Source organism: Cucurbita moschata, unplaced genomic scaffold, assembly GCF_002738365.1.
Source record: "Cucurbita moschata cultivar Rifu unplaced genomic scaffold, Cmos_1.0 Cmo_Scf00007, whole genome shotgun sequence".
NCBI classification, from domain to species: Eukaryota; Viridiplantae; Streptophyta; class Magnoliopsida; order Cucurbitales; family Cucurbitaceae; genus Cucurbita; species Cucurbita moschata.
In genome coordinates, this window is record NW_019268523.1 from 5905425 (window position 1) to 5928878 (window position 23454).

General features: G+C 37.2%; 1 protein-coding gene and 1 non-coding gene across 2 annotated transcripts; one reads left to right on the forward strand and one right to left on the reverse strand.

Moving 5' to 3' along the window:
• The first annotated feature begins 11452 nt into the window (after positions 1-11452).
• On the forward strand, positions 11453-11608 carry LOC111445683. The gene has a single exon (XR_002710900.1). It is a non-coding gene; the product is annotated as a 5.8S ribosomal RNA (ribosomal RNA).
• A 4966-nt stretch (positions 11609-16574) lies between these two features.
• Positions 16575-17649, reverse strand: LOC111444672 (21 kDa protein-like). The gene has a single exon (XM_023082653.1). It carries the CDS (start codon positions 17574-17576, stop codon positions 16950-16952), a length of 627 nt encoding a protein of 208 aa, XP_022938421.1. The 5' UTR covers positions 17577-17649; the 3' UTR covers positions 16575-16949.
• Between the last annotated feature and the right edge of the window lie 5805 nt (positions 17650-23454).

Sequence of the window (23454 nt, forward strand, 5' to 3'; positions counted from 1 at the left end):
TTTATATAACACATGCGGAATCAATTTGGATCTTAGGCACTCTTAGAACATCAATTATAGTAAATAACTAGCATGTTCATAGGTATTAAAACTAAAGGTCTTTAAGTACTAACCTTTTGTAGTTCAAATTCCTTTTTCCTCACGAACCGGTTTCAAACCACCATTAGTGTCTTTTTTCAATTCTTGGCAGAGTTGGATGCATGGTACTTTTCTACACACGGCCCATGTACGTATACATGGACCCATCAGACAGATTGATATACGTCCTCCTTAGGCCAGACTTTGTCGGGCACAACACAATACATGTCACTGGACCCTCATAAAAAAGTTAAGAACTTAATGAACTCTAGCTTCCTATATGAATCTTGGGTGAAATTCCCCCAATATCAACCTACTAAAAGTTTAGAACTTAATTTCAAGAAACGAAATTAGAAAAAGTGAAATGCTTGCCTACGCTTCATTCATTCTTGACGGATTTGAATGGTAACTCTTACTTTAATACCTTAAATTTGGAAATTTTTGGATTTTATTATTGACAAAGAGGGTGAATCTCAAGTGTAGAAGGAAAAAAAATGCTTGAGAAGCCTTACGGAACCTTGGGAAAAAAATTCAATATTTATCAAATTAAGAAAAATTTAGATAAAAATCTATGGGGACAAAAAGGTAATTTTTTCTACCTTATAATTGGAGGGGTCTCGGATGGCATGTATAGAAAACAAAGAAGAGAGAGGAAGGGAGAATTTCTGTTTTTGTGGTAGGAGGAAAAAGAAGAAAGTAAAGAGGACGCCAATCTGACACTTTAATGAAAAATTTGGCAAAAGATTTATCTCTAGTCCTAGTAAGAGGATCGATGAGTGTCAGTTTTTGTTGTAGGATCTTGCCACATTGTGAGACACCATTTTACTCGCTAAACTGCAAACGACCGAGTCTACCCTCTGTAACTCAAACAGTACCAAAGAACTTTAGTTCGATCCGCGTGCTCAAAATTCTACACGACCTATTCTCTAACCAACGACACGCATCCCGCGACTGTACCTCCGCCAGACGTGTGGTAAACGCACGTAGAGAACATCTTTTGTGCTTGAATATCCCAATGGTATGCGCACGTAGAAAACTTCTTTGGTGCTAGAAAAGCACGTGACTGCGTGTATGTTCTTTATTTTTGTCTGTAATCCTGCTTGAGAAGGCACACGACAAATCTGTAAGTAACAACATGAAAATCTATGAAGCAGTACTTGTACAATTCGCTTGCTTATGAACGCATGCTAGTAAAATTAATCTTAGGTAGCTAGTCTTGATTAACAACTACCTAGAAAACTTACTAAGAGCGAAAACAGACTTGCTAGTTGTTGAAATTTCTTGTCTTACCCAGTATACTGTTTTGATATACTTTACTACTACTATAAGTAATCTTGTTATGACAGTGGATGAGATGTTTATTTATCAGCAGTATGGGTAATGGATGGATGTTATCGCCCCATTGAGCATGTGTGACTCCTTGTGAATGATTGTGTGATCCCTCCCTTTTGAGAATGAGCAACAGAATCGAGTTAAGTCTAGGGTAAGCAGATAGATTGGTGGGTCGAGACTTGATTGAACACCTTTAGAGGTATAAGACCAATGGAATCTTGAAGGGCGATCAGAGGGTGAGACAATATTATAACAAAATAGTGTGCGCACATAAGTACTTTACAGCACGACACTATTTAAAACACAAAATAAGAAACGAACTCAAAACATTTTAAAACAAAAGAGTTGAGGACGACGAGTGAGGTTATTCTATGGCACTTGCCCAAGAGTCCACTCTCGACTTCGACCAGCTCCTTACCTGAAAAAAAATGGAGAATAAGGAATGAGTACAAAGACTTAGGATGCAGCCTGCTTGTAGGCTCTAAATCGTGTCGTTGATATGCTAGGATACCACACTCTTTCTTGTCTTGTTCTTGTTTCTTATTGTAAGTACTTAGGCCCACTTGTTCTTGACTGGGCTTCTTATTGGGATTTATTCTAAGGACCTTGGTCCTTGGATTCTAAAACCTTGGTCATCCTTTAAGGGCCTTAGAACCATGGTTCTTGTACTTAGAACTAGGGTCTTGATCCATGTTCTAGACCTAGATCTTTCTCTTGTTCATGGTACTTTCTAGGTATTTATTCTGTTATCAATTTATTCTCCAAAACACTCCTCCTAGGATTTACGGCACTAGCCATACACCTGACAACCTTTTGTCCAAGGCTTGTTACTCAGTGGTAGATCGACTACATTGCATTATAGACACATCGTGTTTTAGGACATTAATCATGAGGCTAGGTAGTAGTTACCCTGAACGTAGGATCCGTCCTATGAGTGGCCGTTGATCATGTGAGTAACTTGTTTAGGTGGCATGTACCGAGGGGTAGCACCCCCTCACCATAGGTTACTTCATAGCTTGTGGGACAAGTTCACTAGTTAACACTCCCATGGATGCAAGCAGACCAACACTCACCATGTTCTTCCCCACCTTGTACCATAGCGAAGTTAAGTTTTCTGCCCAGGTCTTTGTATCAAGAGTGTGGAAACTGTAGGGACAAAAGTAAACAATTGGTTCACTGCTAGGTTAAGGATGTGATGAGAGACTACAAGTAGGTTGCTTACTCGTGACGAGGGGGTACTCTAGAGTTTAGAAGTAATACAGGAATTATGGACCTAGGGAATCATGTATCTCGTTCCCCCTTCCCTTGTTACATGAATTTGGCATATATTAATACACATTTTTATTTCCCTCCTTACATGAATTTTTCCTAGAAATTTATGGTGTGACATGATGAAATCAAAACCCCACCATGGTTCTTTCAACGGACATTGAGTAATTCTTGCGAAAGAAGTCTTGCGCAATTCCTATTTAAGACTATAGTTCTAGAATTTTTTGAACTTATCTATTATACCTCACTTTAAAATTTCTAAGGCCCTCATAAAAAGTTTGAAAGTTCAACCTAAAAAAATAAATCGGAAATTTAATACCTTATTGGACTTGGGTACTATACCATATGTAATCTATGAATTGCTTTCTCTATTTTATATTTTCTAGGGAAAGTATTCATATTTTGTTATCCATTTTATGAAAGTGTTTTAAAAATCAATGAAATATTTATTATTCTTTGGCTAATAAATATTATCTATTCAAGGAATTTTGTTATTGAAAATCTAATAAATCTCTAAAATTATCCAAAAATTAACACACATAACCTAAATTAGTTAAATGATTAAGTTTTTTACAACCATAGCAGGCGTTTACATAGTTTTTTGCGTGTACTATATAAGTATGTATATTTATTCACATGTCCAACACAAATTGGTAGTTAAGCTAAAGGTTGATTAGGAAATGATAAAGAATATTGTCGTTTTCTTTCTTTTCACGGTGGCTTTAGTTGGGGCTCAGGTTCCAAGGGTCGCGTTACCACCACCAGGACCTTCTAGATATTACATTCATGTGGTTAACGGGCTAAGCAAACTTGGGTTGTTTGTGCATTGTCAGTCTAAAGACGATGACTTGGGGTATCATCATTTGCTTAATCATGGAGATGATTACCAATGGAACTTCAAGGTTAACTTTTGGGGAACAACCCTCTATTGGTGCAAATTGGAGACGCCACATGCATATGTCTCTTTTGAAAGCTTTTGGCCTGAAACACAACACTTATGGCTCCGTGATAGGTGCAAACATGGAACTGTAGGAACTTGTATTTGGACGGCTAAAGATGATGGAATTTACTTGAGAAACTTTCTTGCTAATGTTGATGAATTGATTCACAAGTGTATCTATAAAAGATAGAGAAACTTTCTTATCTCCTATTGGTGGAATTATCCTTAAGGAACAAATGAAAAATAATGAGATAACACAAAAAGGGTTTTTTTTTTTTTTTTTACTTTTATTTTTTTGTATGAAATGTATTTGATAATGAAGTGTATTGTTCTCCAAAATTTTAAATTATGAAAGGAAAAAAAAAAATTTAATTTGTATATGAATACAAGTTTTCAAAATTGTAAAATCGTTTTTATATTAAAACTAAAAAAAATAATAATTTTTACTGACCAATCTTTGAAAAAATTTAGAATAATAAAATCTAAAATAGGTATTAAACCCTCATCTTTCTGTCATTCTTGAAATTTCCATATATCTTATTAAAAGTTTCACATATTATATTGTATTTCCATAATATCCTTGATGTCCGATTTTCAAGAATTTGGATCTCCCACCAATACTAAAAATATGAAAATTCAAACAAAAAAATGAAAACTAAAATAAAATAAAACATGAAAACTCGATAAAATATAAATTTAAATGAAGATAAACAACACCAAAATTAAATACAAAATAATATTTAATTACAAGAGGGTGCTATTAAATTTTTTTATAAAGGCAAAAATGGTGTTGGGATATACAAACACAACTAGTGAGGCAAACACCTTATATCGTGTAAAGTTATATTATTCTGGTAGTAGTGCAATCACATACAATATATGATTGTGACCTATCGTTTAAACCATACCATGACCTTAGGCTTTTTTCAATTCTTGGCAGAGTTTGATGCATGGTACTTTTCTACACACGGCCCACGTACGCATACATGGACCCATCAGACGGATTGGTATACGTGCCCCTTAGGCCGGACTTTGTCGGGCACAACACAATACACGTCATTTGACCTCATAATAGAAAAGGTCTTCATGATAACCTGTTGAACACAAATATCGAAGGTATGCATCCGTACTAGCATAACATAACGGGGAAGTATCTCGATACACATGACATACATACATGCACGAGGTCCCATGATTTTTATTTATAAGAAAATTTATTTCATTTCCTTTCTCCTTTCCTCCATAACATATTTCATAACATATTTCATGTATGTATCATGCATACATGGATAAACATCACATAATCCATCACATAACTTTACATGAAAAGATGTAACATTTCATACCTATCATACCATAACATATACCATCACAATATATCATATCATAAACATGTCACTTATCACTTGTCTCGTACCATAACATATTTCACATCATATCACAATGTGTGTGTGTATATATATATATATATATGTCATTCACGTGTTGTATCATAATCATATCGTATCGTAAACACTTCATGGTCATATTGTTCCCTAATTTATCACAGCCTTAACGTTCTTATACCTATCATAGTGATATTGTTTCATGAACGTACCTTAGTCATATCGTTACAGGAACGTATCCTAACGCTATCGTTCTATCAATCTATCATAATCACATCCCTTTCTACCCATAACCTAACCATATACTTTTATCAATCGATTGTGACCATATCGTTTTTATCAATCTCTTATATCCATAGCACTTCTATACGTAACCTAACCTAACCTTAAATTGTATGCTAGTTTAATGACTCACCCGTCGTAGGTAACGCGTTATTTGTTGTATGTTGGCACGTGCCCGTGGATTTGCACGTGTCATTAAATTGTATGCTAGTTTAATGTGCTTAAGTACGAACTCATGTGAACGTGAATGTATGTTATGTATGCTGCTTAGTTTGATGTGATATGTTATGCATGTGACGATATGTAGTTCCTGAATGATTATGGCATGATTGTATGGAATATATGAATGTAAACAGCATGAATTGTATGACATGAAACATGGTAAACTGTCTGGAATCATAATCCCGATAGGAATATGTATGAAATGTAAATTGAAAACGAGAATGACATGAAGCATGGAACCTGACATGGGGGTTATGTTCATTAATAATAAATGTAGAAGTAGGGGGGACCTCATGCATTATGTGTGTTCATGCATCTAGGGGGTACCCCTATCTCATCACGAGGGTACGGACGCGTACATCCAATGGCAGGACAACAATCGTTATGTTTTGCATAGCGCTGCCGTGACGGTTACTAGTTTTAACGGGCCCCAGTATAAGGGGCTCCCAGAGTATGCCCACTGGATAAGGAAAGTGGCCCAGCGGTGTGCGAACTAGCTGGTGAGCCCATACTCGCACGTATGGACTGTGTGTAGAGTATATGGTACACGTCCACGATTACTCGTTAGGATAGCACCGTAGGGAAAACGAAACGAAACGAAACGAAAAATAGGTCCCATCATTTCATTGCATGTGATTGTTGCATAACCCCGATAGGGGTCACTTACTAAGTATTCTAGAAATACTCAAGCCTTGTGCTACTTTACTTTTTCAAATAAGGGCAAGGCACCCATGTGACATCGACGGCGGTATCGTACACCCTGAGACCGTGGCACATGCATAGGGTAGTTGTTTTTCCATTTTGTAGTCTAGGTTGAATTCGGTTTGCATCATTAGTATAGGTTAGTATAAGTTGAATTGTATTTGCATAATAAACCATAGGGTAGTATAAGACATTCATTTCGGTTTTGTTCCTTTTTTCTTTATTTGAATAATGTTCTTTTCCCTTCTTTCCCTTGTAATCATCCTCTCTTCCACGAGGTAGTAAAAGGCGAGTGTAAGTCGCATTTATGAACAGGGTCCATTTAATGTATATTCTGCATTTCAAGGTATAGTAATGATCATAGATTAAATAGGTAAAATTTAGGGTCGTTATAATGACATATGAATACCATATCATAAGCATATCGATCAATAAACAATTCACACATCAATATATATGACACGTGTAGAATCACAGGTCACGTGTCAACATCAAATATAACTATGCCGATAGTAAGGCCACTTACCTGATTAGCTTAGGCTGGTGTCACCAATTTATCATTGAGAAAGTTCAATTTTGTCCTTTATATTCAAGTCAACCTATATGAACCATGACATCAATTTAAATTTCAATTCTCTAAATTTTAGAATGGTCCATGTGTTAGACTTCATGTGAGCATTAGAGACTCCATGAGCAGAGTCTTGGAGGGTTATATATATATATATATATATATATATATATATATATTTCCATTTTCATTAAATATGTTATTTTTTATTATTACTGTTTTACGGAAAATATTATTACTAGAAAGAATTTGATGGAGTTTCTTGACATGATATTTCTTTCGTTTTATCTTTTAATGTTCACCAAATCCTTAATTTTTTTCTCTATTAAATTTCTTATTTTTCATCTACTTCCCTTTTTATTAATTTTAATTATGTTCACCATTTACTCTATTAAATTTCCTCTATGTATTTTTAAAATTAACCATACTTATTTTAATTCTTTAAATTTCCCCTTTTTCTTTTAATCAATTTTTGCTCCCACATCTTACCTCAAATTTTCTTACAGTATTTCTTTCTTTTTTTTTCTTTTCTATTCTATTCTTTTCCACGGTTTCGCTTTACAACATCTCCATTTTCTTTCTTTTCATAATGTATTTTTCTTTTATTTTTCTTTTCTATTTTGTTAATAGTATTTTGAAAATGGGCATGGGAAAATCACTGTCCAAAATACCTTGTAAACAAGAAAGTCGAAAAGGCACAAGGTAAATATGATTTACTAGTGGTAGAAATATGTTTAGTAGAGTATGATAACTTAACCTGGATACTGGATTCAGGGGCCACTAATCATATTTGTTCTTTTTGTCAAGAAACTAGTTCCTGGAGAATGTTTGCGGAAGGCGAGATAACACTCAAGGTTGGAACAGGAAAAGTTGTCTCAGCAAGATCAGTAGAAAATTTAAAGTTGTTTTTCGGAGATAGATTCATTATATTAAATAATGTACTTTTTGTTCTTGGAATGAAAAGAAATCTAATATCTATCTCTTGTTTATTAGAACAATTGTATAAAGTATCTTTTGAAATCAATGAAGTGTTCATTTTCAAAAAAGGTATTCATATTTGTTCTGCAAAACTAGAAAACAACTTATATTATTCATTAAAAAATATTGGTTGGTTGAAAAATTATGAAACTTGATTTCTAGACTCATTAGAATGTCCCATTAATGAATCAATCAAGTTCATGGAAAAAAATTTAATCTAAAACTTTAGATATTTAACCGTATGACTGTTCGAAAAAATCGTATCTAGGTCTGATAGACTAAAAATGTCTCAAAAATGTATTATATAGGGGGGTGACTAGTCTACATGGGCTGGGCAGGCTGGGCACGAGGGTACCCTTCTATCTTGCGCCAGACCCGTGCCACAAGCATTATGATCCACACATTGGCATATGCTTGGGGCGTGGGGGAGGTGGTTAGAGGTCGAGGGCGGTTGACGATGGCGACGCGATGGCAGAACGCTCACGGTCGGGTGGTGTCAGGTGCCTTTGGGCGTGCGACATGAGCCTCGTTGAGCATGAAATGTTGCGATGTTATGTTCTAACTTGGGCTGGCATGAGGATGGTTGATGGCTGGAACGATGATGAAACATGCAAGGTGTGGTGGAGTCAACTGCCTTCGAACATGTGGCATGAACCTCATTGAGTGTGTGACGTTGTGGTGATGCAAGCCAACCTTGGGCCAACCCTGTGTTTTGAAGGTAGCGTGGTGCCAGAAATGTATGGCTGATTGGAATCAAGTGTCTTTGGGTGTGCGACATGAGCCTCATTGAGCATGGAATGTTGCAATGTTTCCTTCTAACTGGGAATCTCTAGTGTGAGGATTTTAGATGGTTGGTATGACGATGAAACATGCAAGGTGGGTTGAGCCGGGTGCCTTTAGGCGTGCGACATGAACCTTGTTGAATGTGGGACGTTGTGGTGGTATTCCTCCCTTCCTTGGGCCAGCCCTTTATTTTGAAGGTTGTGCGGTGGCAGAACATGCACGGTGGGGCGGTGTCAAGTGCCTTTGGGTGTGCGACATGAGCCTCATTGAGCACCGATTGTTGCGATGTTGCCTTCTAACTTGGGGTGACTTTTGGATGGTTGATGGCTTGACCGCACACGACGTTTTGGGCTTGGCTTTGCACAATGATTTTGCACCCCTGCTTGCGGTGAGTGTGAATAGTCGATCATCGTCCAAGCTCGTTTTAGCGTACGTCGCATGAGTGGTGATTTGGTTGCTTGGGTCTATAGGCTTAATGCTTGGGCATCAAATTGTAGGCGTCATGTCCTCCTCATTGGTGTGTCCCAAAGTATTTTGAGTGACCGTAGTCCATTGGTTCTTACATAGATTACCTCATGCATTGGTAGCATTGAGTCTTGTTAGTCCGTTTCTATCAGCACCCCTTGTTGGGTGCATGATGAGCTTAGAAGCCTGCTTTGCATATTGCTTCAACCTTTGCATGGCTTGTCGCGAAATGCTTCTCGGTTGCTTGCACTCTTGGATGTCATATATTTGGTGGCATGATGTGCTTGGAAAACCCCTCGAACATGTTGCCTATGTATTGCTAAATGAAGCATGAATGAATGACGCTTGCTCCCACATTTCACCCATTGTTGCCTCTCTCACACTCTGTTGGGAGGTGGTGACTGTAAAATGTGGTGGCAAGTGGTCGGCAACATTGTGTCGGAATGCTATTTGGTTGATCCTGCCAGTAGTCATATGCTTGTCTCAAAGATTAAGCCATGCATGTGTATTATGAACTAATTCAGACTGTGAAACTGCAAAAGTCTCATTAAATCAGTTGTAGTTTGTTTGATGGTATTTGCTACTCTGATAACCGTAGTAATTCTAGAGCTAATACATGCAACAAACCTCAACTTCTGGAAGGGATGGTTTATTAGATAAAAGGTCGACGCAGGCTCTGCCCATTGCTCTGATGATTCATGATAACTTGACGGATCACACGACCATCGTGCCGGCGACGCATCATTCAAACTTCTACCCTATCAACTTTCGATGGTAGGATAGTGGCCTACTATGGTGGTGACGGCTGACGGAGAATTAGGGTACGATTCCGGAGAGGGAGCTTGAGAAACAGCTACCACATCCAAGGAAGGCAACATGCACGTAAATTACCTAATCCTGACACGGGGAGGTAGTGACAATAAATAACAATACCAGGCTCTTCGAGTTTGGTAATTGGAATGAGTACAATCTAAATCCCTTAACGAGGATCAATTAGAGGGCAAGTCTTGTGTCAGCAGCCGCGGTCATTCCAGCTCCAATAGCGTATATTTAAGTTGTTGCAGTTAAAAAGCTCATAGTTGGACCTTGGGTTGGGTGAATCGGTCTGCCTATGGTGTGAGCACCGTTTGGTTCTTCCCTTCTGTCTGTGATGCACTCCTGGCCTTAATTGGTTGGGTCGTTCCTCTGGCGCTGTTACTTTGAAGAAATTAGAGTGCTCAAAGCAAGCCTAAGCTCTGTATACATTAGCATGGTATAACATCATATGATTTCGATCCTATTCTGTTGACCTTCAGGATCAGATTAATGATTAACAGGGACAGTCAGGAGTATTCGTATTTCATAGTCAGAGGTGAAATTCTTGGATTTATGAAAGATGAACAACTGCAAAAACATTTGCCAAGGATGTTTTCATTAACCAAGAACGAAAGTTGGGGGCTCGAAGACGATCAGATACTGTCCTAGTCTCAACCATAAACGATGCCGACCAGGGATTGACGGATGTTGCTTTAAGGACTCCACCAGCAGCTTATGAGATATCAAAGTCTTCGGGTTCCAGGGGGAGTATGGTTGAAAGGCTGAAACTTAAAGAAATTGACGGAAGGTCACCACCAGGAAGGGAGCCTACGGCTTAATTTTACTCAACACGGAGAAACTTACCAGGTCCAGACATAGTAAGGATTGACAAACTAAGAGCTCTTTCTTGATTTTATGGGTGGTGGTGCGTGGTCGTTCTTAGTTGGTGGTGCAATTTGTCTGGTTAATTTCGTTAACGACCGAGACCTCAACCTACTAACTAGCTATGTGGAGGAATCCCTCTGTGACTAGCTTCTTAGAAGGACTATGGCCGCTTAGGCCAAGGAAGTTTGAGGCAATAATAGGTCTGTGATGGTCCTAGATGTTCTGGGCCGCACGCGCGCTACACTGATGTATTTAACGAGTCTATAGCCTTGGCCGATAGGCCCGAGTAATCTTTGAAATTTCATTGTGATCGGGATAGATCATTGCAATTGTTGGTCCTTAATGCATAATTCTTAGTAAGCGCAAGTCATTAGCTCACATTGACTATGTCCCAGCCCTTTGTACACATGGATCGTCGCTCCTACTGATTGAATGGTCCGATGAAGTGTACGGATCGTGGAGACGTGAGCGGTTTGCTGCCTGCGACATCGCGAGAAGTCCATTGAACCTTATCATTGAGAGGAAGGAGAAGTCATAACAAGGTTTCCATACGTGAACCTGCTGAAGGATCATTGTCGATGCCTAAACATCAAACGACCCATGAACGTGTTTACAAATTTTTTGTGTCAGAGGGAGCTTTCGTGCCCCCTCTGATGTCTAAACTAAACCCGCTGCAAGTCATGCCAAGGAGCTCAAACGAATAAGCTTGCCCCCTGCCCTGGTCTTAGTGTGTGAGGGACAAAGCATTCTTGTTGTACTATTCACAATGACTCTCGGCAATGGATATCTCGTCTCTCGCATCGATAAAGAATTTAGCAAAATGTGATACTTTGTGTGAATTGCAGGATCCCACGAACCACTAAGTCTTTGAACGCAAGTTGCACCTAGAGCCTTTTGGCCGAGGGCACGTCTGCCTGGGCGTCACGCATCGCTGACTCCACATGCAACACCCACTTAGGTTTGTTGCACTAGCGGGGGCACATGTTGGCCTCCCGTGCGCACCATCGAACAGATGGCTTAAAATTGAGTCCTCGACATCTATTGTCGTGACACTACGGTGGTTGATTCAACCTCGGTACCGTGTCTCAACCTCAGCTTGCATGCCTCCACTTTGTGAGAGAGGGAGGAATTTTATGTTGACCCTTTGAACATTCTCCCCAAGGACGATGCTCTCGAAGCGACCCCATGTCAGGCAGGACTACCTGTTGAATTTAAGCATATCAATAAGCAAAGGAAAAGAAACTTACAAGGATTCCTTAGTAATGGCGAGCGAATCGAGAAGAGTCCAACTTGAGAATCGGGGCATCAAAAAGGGTTAGCCGTATAGGGCAGCCTTGTTTTTACCTGGAAAAATAAGAGTAGCACATGACTTGAGTATTTTGATAAATACTTAGTAAGTGACCCCACTATTGGGGTTAGGTGCAAGCACATATAATCATAAGTGGGACATATCATATTAGTCTATATTTCTTAGTCAGCTATCCTAAGCGAGTTAATTTGATGTGTATTTACTATTCTACACATTGTCTACACGTACGAGTATGGACCCACTAGTTGGCTCGCACACCTCTTGGGCCCCTTTCTTGTCAGGTGAGCATTATCTGGGAGCTATTGATGTTGGACACCCATTAGGAATAGCAACCTTCGTATCATTATAACAAATATAATGATCGTTTTCTTGCTTTGTAGTGTACGCGTTCGTACCATCATAAAAGATGAAGGGGTATCCTCCGATGCATGAACACACAATGATACATGAGGTCCCAACATTTTCTCTTTCATTATGCTCTATAACAACCCCTCTAGCATTTTTCTTTATATCATAAAATTCTACTTTAACTTTTTATGTGTATATCGGGTTTGTCCATTATGTCAATTCATCACATTGCTTGTCAATCATATCATAACATATAACTCATCATGTCAAACATATACCATATCATAAACTTCTCATGTGTTCTAACGTATCATATATCATTGTATAGAATCATCCCATCACAGAATAACATCATCATACATCGTACATCATTATCATACAATATAGTCACAACATCATAAATATAGAGAATAAATGACACGTGCAAGGGCGACTAGGCACGTGTCGTCCTACATTAAACAAGTCGTTCAACCTATCCTATAGTAAGACCATCGTTTGCCTTAGATGGCGTTCTCCCTAAATTCGAGTATGTTTGCTTTTCATCTCTCAAAATTTCTCATAGTATTATTAGTTTTTGTTTCCTATTAGAATGTCCCTCTCGTTTCATTAGAAACTATAATTTCTTAACTCAGTTTAACATAAATCGAGAAAGTGAACCTTATACTGAATTTATTTTCCATAAACAAGGTCAATTTCAGCTTTAGGATAGTCGGAACGGTAAGACTTGCGCAAAATACTCTATAGCAAGCTAAAGATCTGGATTCTAAGCTGTGAAGCCGAGTCTAGCCGTCTGAGCTGCATAAGTCGAAGAAGTTTCTGGCTGCAGGCGCAATGAGGCGTGAACGCGTATTTTCCGGCGATCGATTTTTTTTTTTTTTTTTTTTGGCCTTTTACATAATGGTGTATAACTTTCAAATGTATATCATTTTTGTGCTTGAAAATTTTCTATAAAATCTGGACTTTGATATTAAGGTTGACGTCAATATTTATTCTTCATCATTCATTGCCAGTTTATAGGTCAATGGATCCTCACGCCATCATCATGTATGATGACTTGTGTTTATGTCAAACCTAAGTAACGATTGGGTTGAGTTATAACCCTCCCACTACGTTGAGGCATTCTCAACTCTTGAGAAGGATGTGATTGACCAGAAGTGCGAGCTCCATCAACAACTCTTGTTGAAGGATCAGCCTGATCAACAACTCTTGTTGTTTTATCAGTAGTTTCTTTAGAAATCTCACTCAATACTAGTTTGTTGCGAGGTTGATGATTTCTTACGTGGTCTTCCTCTAAGAATGTAGCGTTTGTTGATACAAACACTCTATTTTCTTGAGGGTCATAAAATAGACCACTTTTCGTCTCTTTGGGATATCTTATGAATAGGCATAATTTTGAACAACGTTCTAATTTCTTAGGGTTTTGCACCAACACATGTGCTGGACATCCCCAAATCCTGAAGTGACGTAAACTACCTTTACTGCATAACTCATAAGGTGTTTCTGAAACACTCTTAGAAGGAAGCATGTTCAAAATGTATGCAGCAGTCTCCACTGCGTATCCCTAAAACGAATCAGGTAATTGAGTGAAACGCATCATAGACCGAACCATGTCTAACACAGTTCTATTTCTCCTTTATGATACACCGTTCTGTTGAGGCATACCAGGGGCTGAGAGTTGAGACGTTATTCCATATTCTATCATATAGTTCTAGAATCTTAAGTTCATATACTCTCCACCTCGATCTGATCGGAGTATTTTAATAGTTTTTCCTAATAGATTCTCAACCTCAGTCTTATACTCTCTAAACTTTTCAAGAGCTTCCGACTTGTGATGCATTAGGTAAAGATAGTCATACCTTAAATAATCATCAATAAAACTGAAGAAATATTCATACCCTCCTCGTGCTTTGACATTCATTGGACCACAGAGATCTGTATGTACAAGTTCTAAGGTTTCTTTGACTCTATAACCTTTTTTCGGAAAAAGGTCGTTTAGTCATTTTACCCCCAAGACAAGACTCACATGGAGGTAAAGAGTTGTGTTCTAACTCATTTAGAAGTTCTCTTTTGACCAATCTCCCAATCCTATTGAGATTAATGTGGTCAATCTTAAGTGCCAAAAATAGGTATGAGGAGAAATCTTTTGTCGTTTATTTTGAGTTTCAGTTGTTTTAAATATCTCGATATTTAAAATAGCTTTTGTTTCGCTCGGTTTTAAGGTAGGAAAAGATATTAAAATAATATAAAATTAAATTCAATAAAAACTCGAAGGACAAATTGTAAAGTATAAATATGCTTCCAATTAATTTTAAAGAACAAATTTAAGGGTACTTTTCGTAACAACATGATAGGACATAAGCATAATAAAATCTATTAATATGAGTGTCAATCACAAGCAATCAACAAAATCATGAAAAAAAAAAATAATAACAAAAAGTAAAAGCAACTATATTTAGAGGCATTGCTATGATTGTAAATGGTTAAGGGAAGAGGTAAAAGGGGGACATTATAATTAAAAGGAGTGGGACAAGGCATAATGTAGAGAAACTAATAATCATCAAAACTAAATTAAAAAGGAAATTTTAAATAAATAAATATTTAGCATTTCTCCGATCAAATATTATATTAATATTTTATTAACGTTCATGTAACTTAATTAATTGTAACTTAATTAATTGTGAACTCTATTCAAGATGATAGAAAAAAAAAAAAGTTAAAATTCTATATTCCAGAGGACAGTTTTCCAATAAATCTGGATTTTAATTTCCTTTAATTTTTTTTTTTTTTTTTTTGTCTGTTTTCTCTTTATTCGTTTTACTTTAATTTTCAAGCCTTTTTCGTTTCTTTTCTTTAATTTGATGTTATTTGATTTGATGTATCTAAAAGGTAGTCATTCGAAATCTTTTCACAGTATGATATAGTTTGTGGGAATAAATAAATATTTGAGAAAGTTGGAGTTACAATTTTACCCTTGCTGCACAACTTTTATTTATATATTTATCGTTAAGACCCGTGACAAAAAAAACAAAGCGCAAAAAAATAATTTTTTTATATTAAAAAATCTTGTCATTTTCGAAACTTGTTATTTTACTTGATGATGTATTTTTACTACTCCATTTATATTTTATATTATATTTCTTAAATTATAAGTTTATTTTTTAAACTTTAAACTTAGGGTTTATTGACCAAATGGAGTATAAAAAGTGTTTAATAAATTTCAATAAAAATCTCTAAACATTAAAAAATTACTTATTATAATCTCAAAATTTTCCACACCAAAAAAATTTATTTTTAATTTTATATCTAATAAGTATCGTTTAATTTTCACGTATCAATGAGTTATAACCTATTGCATTATTTTTTAATCTTCAGGATCATAATAAATATAAAATTAAACAATAGAATCTTATTAATTATAAAATTAAATTTATATTTATTTGATTAATTAATTTTTAAATTTAATAAATAAATATATTCTACTAATATATACGTTTTATGCCCTTCTCGTGAGAGAGCTTCTCCACGTGTTAGAGAACAGTCGGAGCAAGGGAGTGAAAATATAAATTGATTTATTTTAAAATCATATTTTAATGTTAATTATTCAGTCACAAGTTTAAAGGTTGCGTTGACTTTTAAAATTATAAATATAGTTTTGAATCTGAAGGTTTAAAATTTTATATTTATATTTAATAAATTACTTAATTTATATAATTTAAAATTTTATAGACATTATATTTAAAAAAATTTAAAGTTGAAAAGCAAAAAGATGCCAATTCGTTTCATTAAATTTAATTATTAATTTATTGAAAGTTAATCTCTCAAGTTTACTGTATCTACTTATGAATTGCTTGAACAAATCTATATCTGTACATGAAATAAATTTAGGAATTAGAGTAAAGAAAAGAAAATTAGAGACATTGAGACATTGAGTTGAAAGTAGAAAAATGACAACAGAAATGGTTCTTTTATGATCAGTTGATAAAGAAAAAATAAAAAAAATAAAAATTTGGATGGTATAATTGAAATAAAATGTATAGTTGATGAGTATTTTTTTTTTATAATTTATCATTAATTTATCTTGTGCAAACATAACCAACCAACCAACCACTGAAAAAGCAAAAGCAGAAAAGCGTGAAAAAAGATGCTCCTCTGAATAAAGCCTTTCAGAATTCCGGATTAAATTAGTTATGAGAAACAATGTGCAGAATTAGTTGGAATTAAATACAAGATCGATTTTGAATGTATGAGAACGAAATTGTGTAGATCATGAATAGTGAACACTACAGCGAAAGAAGGCTATATGAAATAATCAAAATACCAATTGCTTCCTTCTCTTTCTTTCATTCTGAAACTATGAAAGAAGGAACCAGCAGCAGAGCAGAGCAGTACAGCAGAATACAACTACCATCACTAAAACTAAATCTTCCAGAAAAAGCAAAACCGAAACAAAAGCAAAAGAAAATTTCAGTTTCTCTCTATAAGAAATTTACATCTCTATCTCTCACACAATGTTAATTAAGCACAGAACCAAACTATTCGTATCGTTTCCAGATAGTTTTCAAATTCTCATGCAATTCAACTCTATATTCAGAAAACCTACCGATTGAATCACGGAATCCTTTTCTCCACGAAGCTGTTCACCAACGCTAAGGCATTACTGGTGTGTTTCTTCACCTTCTCCGCCTTTGCGCAAACATCCTTCTTAATCGGTCCGTCCACCACATCATCGAATCCGTCCGTACACGTTTCTTGATCCGTTAACGCCGCGCTCATCCACGTCTGCACGTTGCTCATCTGGAACCTAAACGACGGCGCGTCGACATCGTTGATCTGACGCATCTGCTTGAGTGAGCCGCGAATCTCGTCCACGGCATCGTCGAAGTTCGTGAAGCAGTCGTGAAGCGCGGAGGAGACTCTGTGGTCGGCGCCGTAGTCACCGACGTGAGACAGGTTGGAGACATAAGCAGCCATTCTACGGGCGTTGGCAAGGCTGATGGTAATGGCGACGCGAGTGAGCGAGGCCGGGTCCTGCTGAATGGCATTGGCGTAGCGAGAGAGAGAAGTGTAGCAGACGTCAGGATAGAGAGTAATGACACAGCTAGTGCGGATGAACTCAGAACAATCGGCGGTGGCATTGGGAAAGGTTCCGGCATCGGCAGCGGATGGAACAAGGCGGAGGAGGAAGAGACCGGCTGCGAACAGGAGAGAGACGATAGGAGACGGTTGGGGTTTCATAATTTTGTTTTGGATTAAAAAATAATCGATCAAATTGCTCGTAACAGAATCAGGAATTGCGATTTGCGTGCCAGAGCTCGGTTCACGGGAGGCCTTTATGTAGGCAGTCGAGTACAACTGAAATTACAGTATTACCCATCACCCTTGGATAGTATTACGAAATTGACCTTCCGCGTCTTACACCTATCGTCAATGGCTGGAAGGTCCATATCATAATTAATTATATCATATGAATCTAATTATTAATTAAGAAAAAATGTATTATTGATAGTGGGTAGTTCTGATTATACTAAAATAATAATTATGTGTGTACTTGCGATTAATGATAAGTTAAAGTATCAAAACTTGATTAATTAAGATATTAATTTTTTTTTAATGTTAAGAGACACGATTTCTTCCTTTCATTGGAGTTTATTATTGGAAAGAAATAAATGATTGTTCCATAATATATTATAATTTTAAGTACTAAACGCATTTGAACATTTTATGTAACAGAATATTTGCCCTCCTATTTTACCTTTACAATTTTTTATAAATTTATATTTTTTTCTTTATTATAATTATTCATTTGAAGCCGTAACACGATAAAATAGTACATAATTTCAGGTCTAAATATAAAAATATCATGTTCTATTTGAGTCTAAGTGTTTATATGAAATAATGTGTTCTTTCCTAATGAATGTGATCTAAATCATAGTTTTCAACATCACAATTTAACAATGAAGACAGGATTGAAATTTAATTTTAGTTTTTGAATATTTTCGTATATTTCATTTGAGATTTGCATTGTAATATCAGAATTTCGAGATCTTAATTTTATGAAATTGTTGATAGAAATATTTATGAGAGGGGATGCTAATTTAAAGAGATCTACAAGATCCATGAAGGGCCTCCACAAGTATTGCGCGAATCAATTGAAGGAAAGTGAACCAAGGAGGAGTTTGGACTGGTTCATGCAGACTAGTCCAACTTGGTTCATTTGGACTGGTTCTGCCCCAAATGAACTTATGAACTAAGAATTGTAGATAATGTTTGAGGAAGTGGGCACGATAGAGGGAGTTTGAGACCTGCAAGAAGAATGTCAAGAAACTCCAGTACAAGTAGAGCAAATGAGGATGAGACTACTTCGGTAGCTGAGTGTTTATACAATAAGAGATTGAGAGCTGATCGACCTTCTAGATCCGGTCAGAAAGGTGAAAGAAAGGTCAAAACCCTTATCATTCTCACTTCGATTAGGTGTCATTTATAATTTTACTGTCTAAATTGGTAATCATACGATTTCGTATTGACCGCATGACCTAAATTGATTTAAGTAGAGAAGTATCTCGAATTCAACAATTGACTATGTATTGGAGGTGAAAATGTAGATGAACTCTTAGAATAGGAACCACACTCTATAAAATTAGGTATAGGCATCCCAAAAACTTGGCTCATGATCACATGAATAAATTTTTAATGAATTTACAAGTATGAATGATAAGGAATTCAAGCCAAGAATTGTGGTATCTTAACTAGACTCATGATATGATCAAAAAGCTTTTAAGACCATTACGAGATTTAAAGTTTGACATGTCGACATTATAGCAAGTATGAGTGCCCGTTGTCACGGTCTTACATTTTAGACCGTGTGGCGTTGTGAACTTGACACGCTCACGACTAGCCTTAAGGGGAATTAAGCTCCATATATATTTTTCGCACGGCTTCGTGGCTTCGTCGGACCTTAGGCGAGGTTTGTCTTCGTCAATCGAACATCGCTTGTGCGGAATCCAAGCTTGTTCAACCACACACGCTGCCTGCGCGTGCATATTCAATCATCTGCGACACATTCGACTTGTCTCTACGCTAGGCCAAGTCATTCAGCTCGACCTTGCCTCTACTCGGGCCAAAGTCTCTCAATGCAACGTCGCATCTCATCTTGTCATCTCGATCCCCATCGACAGGGTCCATATGTCTTGACGCCACCCGAGTCTCGAGATGTCATCGGCCTTCATAACTCGCTCGGTCATAGCATCGAGAATGGGCCCACGTGTCTTTCATCTCATCGGGACTTCCCGAACATCCATCCATCCGGGTTCTATCGAAGCATTGGCCCTCTCGTGCCCATGTTGAGTCATTTACGAATACCGTACCGGATAGCAGGTGTATGTAGCAACCTCCAACACGTGGGCTAGGGCGCAATACCGGCACACCCGTGCCGTCCGGTACTGTCCTTCAAAAATCTATTTTAAAGGAAGTCGCCTGAGACACTCGTCTCGGCATGCTCTCCCACACTGTGACACACGTATGTGCCACAGGATAGCTCACTTAGGCCACAGAGCCTAGGGGTGGTGGAGAGCTAACACCATGGTACCCCTATAGTACATTTTGAGCCATTTTCAATCTTCCAAGTGTAGACATGATTTTGGTGAACGGTCATACGGTGTTGTACATTATTCGTCTGGTGTCCAATTGACACCAAACTTGGCGAGCATTCATATTTCATATGGACGGACTTAACTCCCAAACCGCATGCCTAAATTCCTTCCGAAACTCCGACTTTTGAGGTTAAGGCTCAGGGCCCTACCTGGCCCTTCAACAAGCCTATCTTTGCCCTTCATGTCTATTCTGATGTCTCTATCTTGCTTATGTCTCAACTTGTCTTCAATGCCCACTTCGCGTGGTGGTGTGTTGGATGATGCATTGTCCTCCTCGATCGCATTATGGCACTCTTCTATATTGGCCCGCATGTGGCCGGATGGGCGTCTCTTGAGGGACACTGCTTTGCTTCGCATGACGTGAGGGTCACAACCTACTCTCTTCTTAGTATGGTTGTGACACCAGTGACACCTCGATACATTCGGAGGAAAGAACCAATAATAAGTACACCATAGGAGGTATGGAGAGACAAGACGTGACATTGATGCAACCTATAAGGAAACACCCTTATTGACTCACGAAGTGTCAAAAGAGGGAAAGTCAATGCGAACCTCGAATCACACCTGAGAAGGGTGTTGCATGTGAACATACGAACTCGTACAGTTTGAAAGGAGTACAATAGGAGAGCAAATTTTTGCTAGCAGTGATAGAGAAGCTAAATTTTCATATAAGCATGAGACCCAGAATTGTTAGCGAAGGCTCATAGCTCACTATTTACGGTGCACTAGGTAGTGCCAAGATTTGAAAAATCTGTTAGGCCTGAGAGACCTAGTAGAATGTATGAACCAATGTCTGACTTGTCAGCATGTTAAAGCGCCAAGACAAAGACATTTAAGATTATTGCAACCATCGAGTATCTCATTGTGGAAGTGGGAGGACATGACAATAAATTTTATCTTAGGATTCCAAAGACGAGAAAAGACTTTACCGTGGTTTGGGTCATTATCAACAAGTTGATAAAATCGACGCACTTCATATCAAACAAGACCACATATACAGTAGACAAGTGGACATAATTTTATTTAGAGGAGATAATCAGAATGCACAACGTGCTAGTATCCATAGTGTCAAGTTGGTATGCACACCTCACCTCAAAAGTTTAGAAGAGTTACAGAAAGTGCTAGGCACTTAGTCGAGGTGCAGCGCATTTTTCACCCAAAAGGCCTCATGCCAATGGAGATAGTATTTCTCATTTATAAATCCATGATCACTCCCTACATTAGCCAAGGTGGGATTCACTCCCAACAATCCTCAACATTGGTAACCATCAAGGCAAGGTCGTAGACGAAGGACTTGTCACATATACCATGCACATGAGGGAGATCCATACAAGGGCCAAACTCTGTGGAGGCTTGTATAGCACAAATCGATTGAAGGAAAGTGAACCAAGGAGAAGGCACTCGGACCAAAGCACAAACGTTAGCAAGAAAGGTCAATAGGGAATCGGTTCACATGGACCGGTGTAATTGGATTGGTTCTACCTCAAATTGCTTGGTTTGGGATATTTTACCCAATTATCGATTCAATATTTGCAATTCCCATAGCTTTTCATGGGGAGGACAAGTTTGAAGAGTTTCTTGACATTCGAGATTTCTAGAAGGCCTGAACGCAAGTAAAAAATGTAGTGAATCCAAATAAGTGACACCACATAATTCCAGATTTACTTATGCTCTCAAAATGATAGAAATTATGTTATAAAAGCCTATTACCAATATTTAAGTATGAAATGGTTTGATTGGATGTACGTAAGGTCAAATTAACGGTTATGAAGTACGTTGATTTTTTTTGAAATACATGAATGAGCTCTAATTTAAGTGAAACTGAAACTATGACTAGGTAACCATATTTAGATCGATATGCTATATCTCTGTTCATAATTAGTTCATGCATGAGATTTTTATGTAATTATACATAGTTGATTAGGGATTTTTCAATTAATCCTTAATTGTGAACTTGACTAGATTGTTGAGGGTTCGGATAACTATAGAACTACCTCATGATTTATGACCGTACTCTGTAGAAATTATTACAAAGTCTTCCTATTAATTTCTTCTTAGTGAACCTGTCACGAGCAGTAGGGGTCCACAGTAGTTTCTTGAGAGTTGAATATGATGGTCTTGTTATAACCCATGCGGAAGCAATTTGGATCTTAGGCACTCTAACTACATCAATTATAGTAAATTAGCTAGCATGTTCATAAGCATTAAAATTCAAGGAGTTTAAGTACTAACCTTTTGTAGTTCAAATTCTTTTTTCCTCACGAACCGGTTTTGAATCACCACTAGTGTCTTCTCTACTGTTCTCCGGCCTTAGAACGAGATTGTAGAATTTGGTGAGTGACTAAACTTAGAAGAGATTTAGTACATGTGAAGAGAGAGTTTGTGAGGGTTTTTATTAAGGTTTTTCCAAGAAGACTTTTCATGTATCTTGATCACTCTATTTACAGAGTCATATTTGCATGTTCATGCAAATTTGATATTACCAAATTTTGACACTCAAAATTTCGCTCAAATTTGTGGAGTTTATTTGGCATGCATACAAGTTTGGTTAAACCGAATTTTGATACTCATCATTCCACTAACTCAAACATGAATTTTTCCATTAGGTGAAGTCAACCTTTTAACTTTCTCCATTTTAATTCAACAATTAATTTAAATAATTAATTTTAAATTAAAGTAATATTAAGTTATTAAATAAATAATTTAATTAATATTTAAGGATAGTTCAAATGTCAATCTCAATCAATTCCAACACATATTGATTAAAATATTTAAATCTTATTTAAATATCTCCATTCTCTCTTTTGTTTAATTCGTAAATAAAACAAAAATACGGTTAAATATATAGTATATATTTAGCGCATATTCTCTAATTTGAATTCGAACACTTCGAACTCACTCGTCACACTGTTCTATGGTTTAGTCCGATATGAGCTAGTAGGGGGATCTCTAATGGACATATAGATCATGAGCTCCAACGATCCGAGATTAACTGGCTAAACTCATTAACCCTATTAACCAACATTCGTTAACCACTAGGAGACACTCCACTATAGCCTAGTAGTTGCACTCCCCTCACTATAGATATATTTCTATCCATTTGATATAACCATGATTAGTAAGTCGATCCTTCACAGGTTGTTCATAACTAGAGTTGGGTCAATTTACCGTGGGGCCCCTTGTTCAAGACCTGGAGTCAGTACTTAAGGAAACAACCTCTCTACTACTCTTAAAAGTGGGTAGGAGTGAATTCCATCTTGCACCCTATGTCCCCAGCTATTCACCCAGTCTTACCCCTGAAATGGGAGGTTTATTGAGTTGGCGAACTCAAGTCACTCTCACCCATGCAAATCTAAGGATAATTGTGAACAAACAGGAGTTCATGGTTAGCTCAGGATTAAGATCGAGTCACCTAGATCATCGAATGAAAAAATCAGTCTCAACAGTGAACGACATTATAAAGT

What these genes read in the sequence shown, in the direction of transcription:
- LOC111444672 (XM_023082653.1), bottom strand. Translation starts at nt 17,576, where the DNA reads ATGAAACCCCAACCGTCTCCTATCGTCTCTCTCCTGTTCGCAGCCGGT.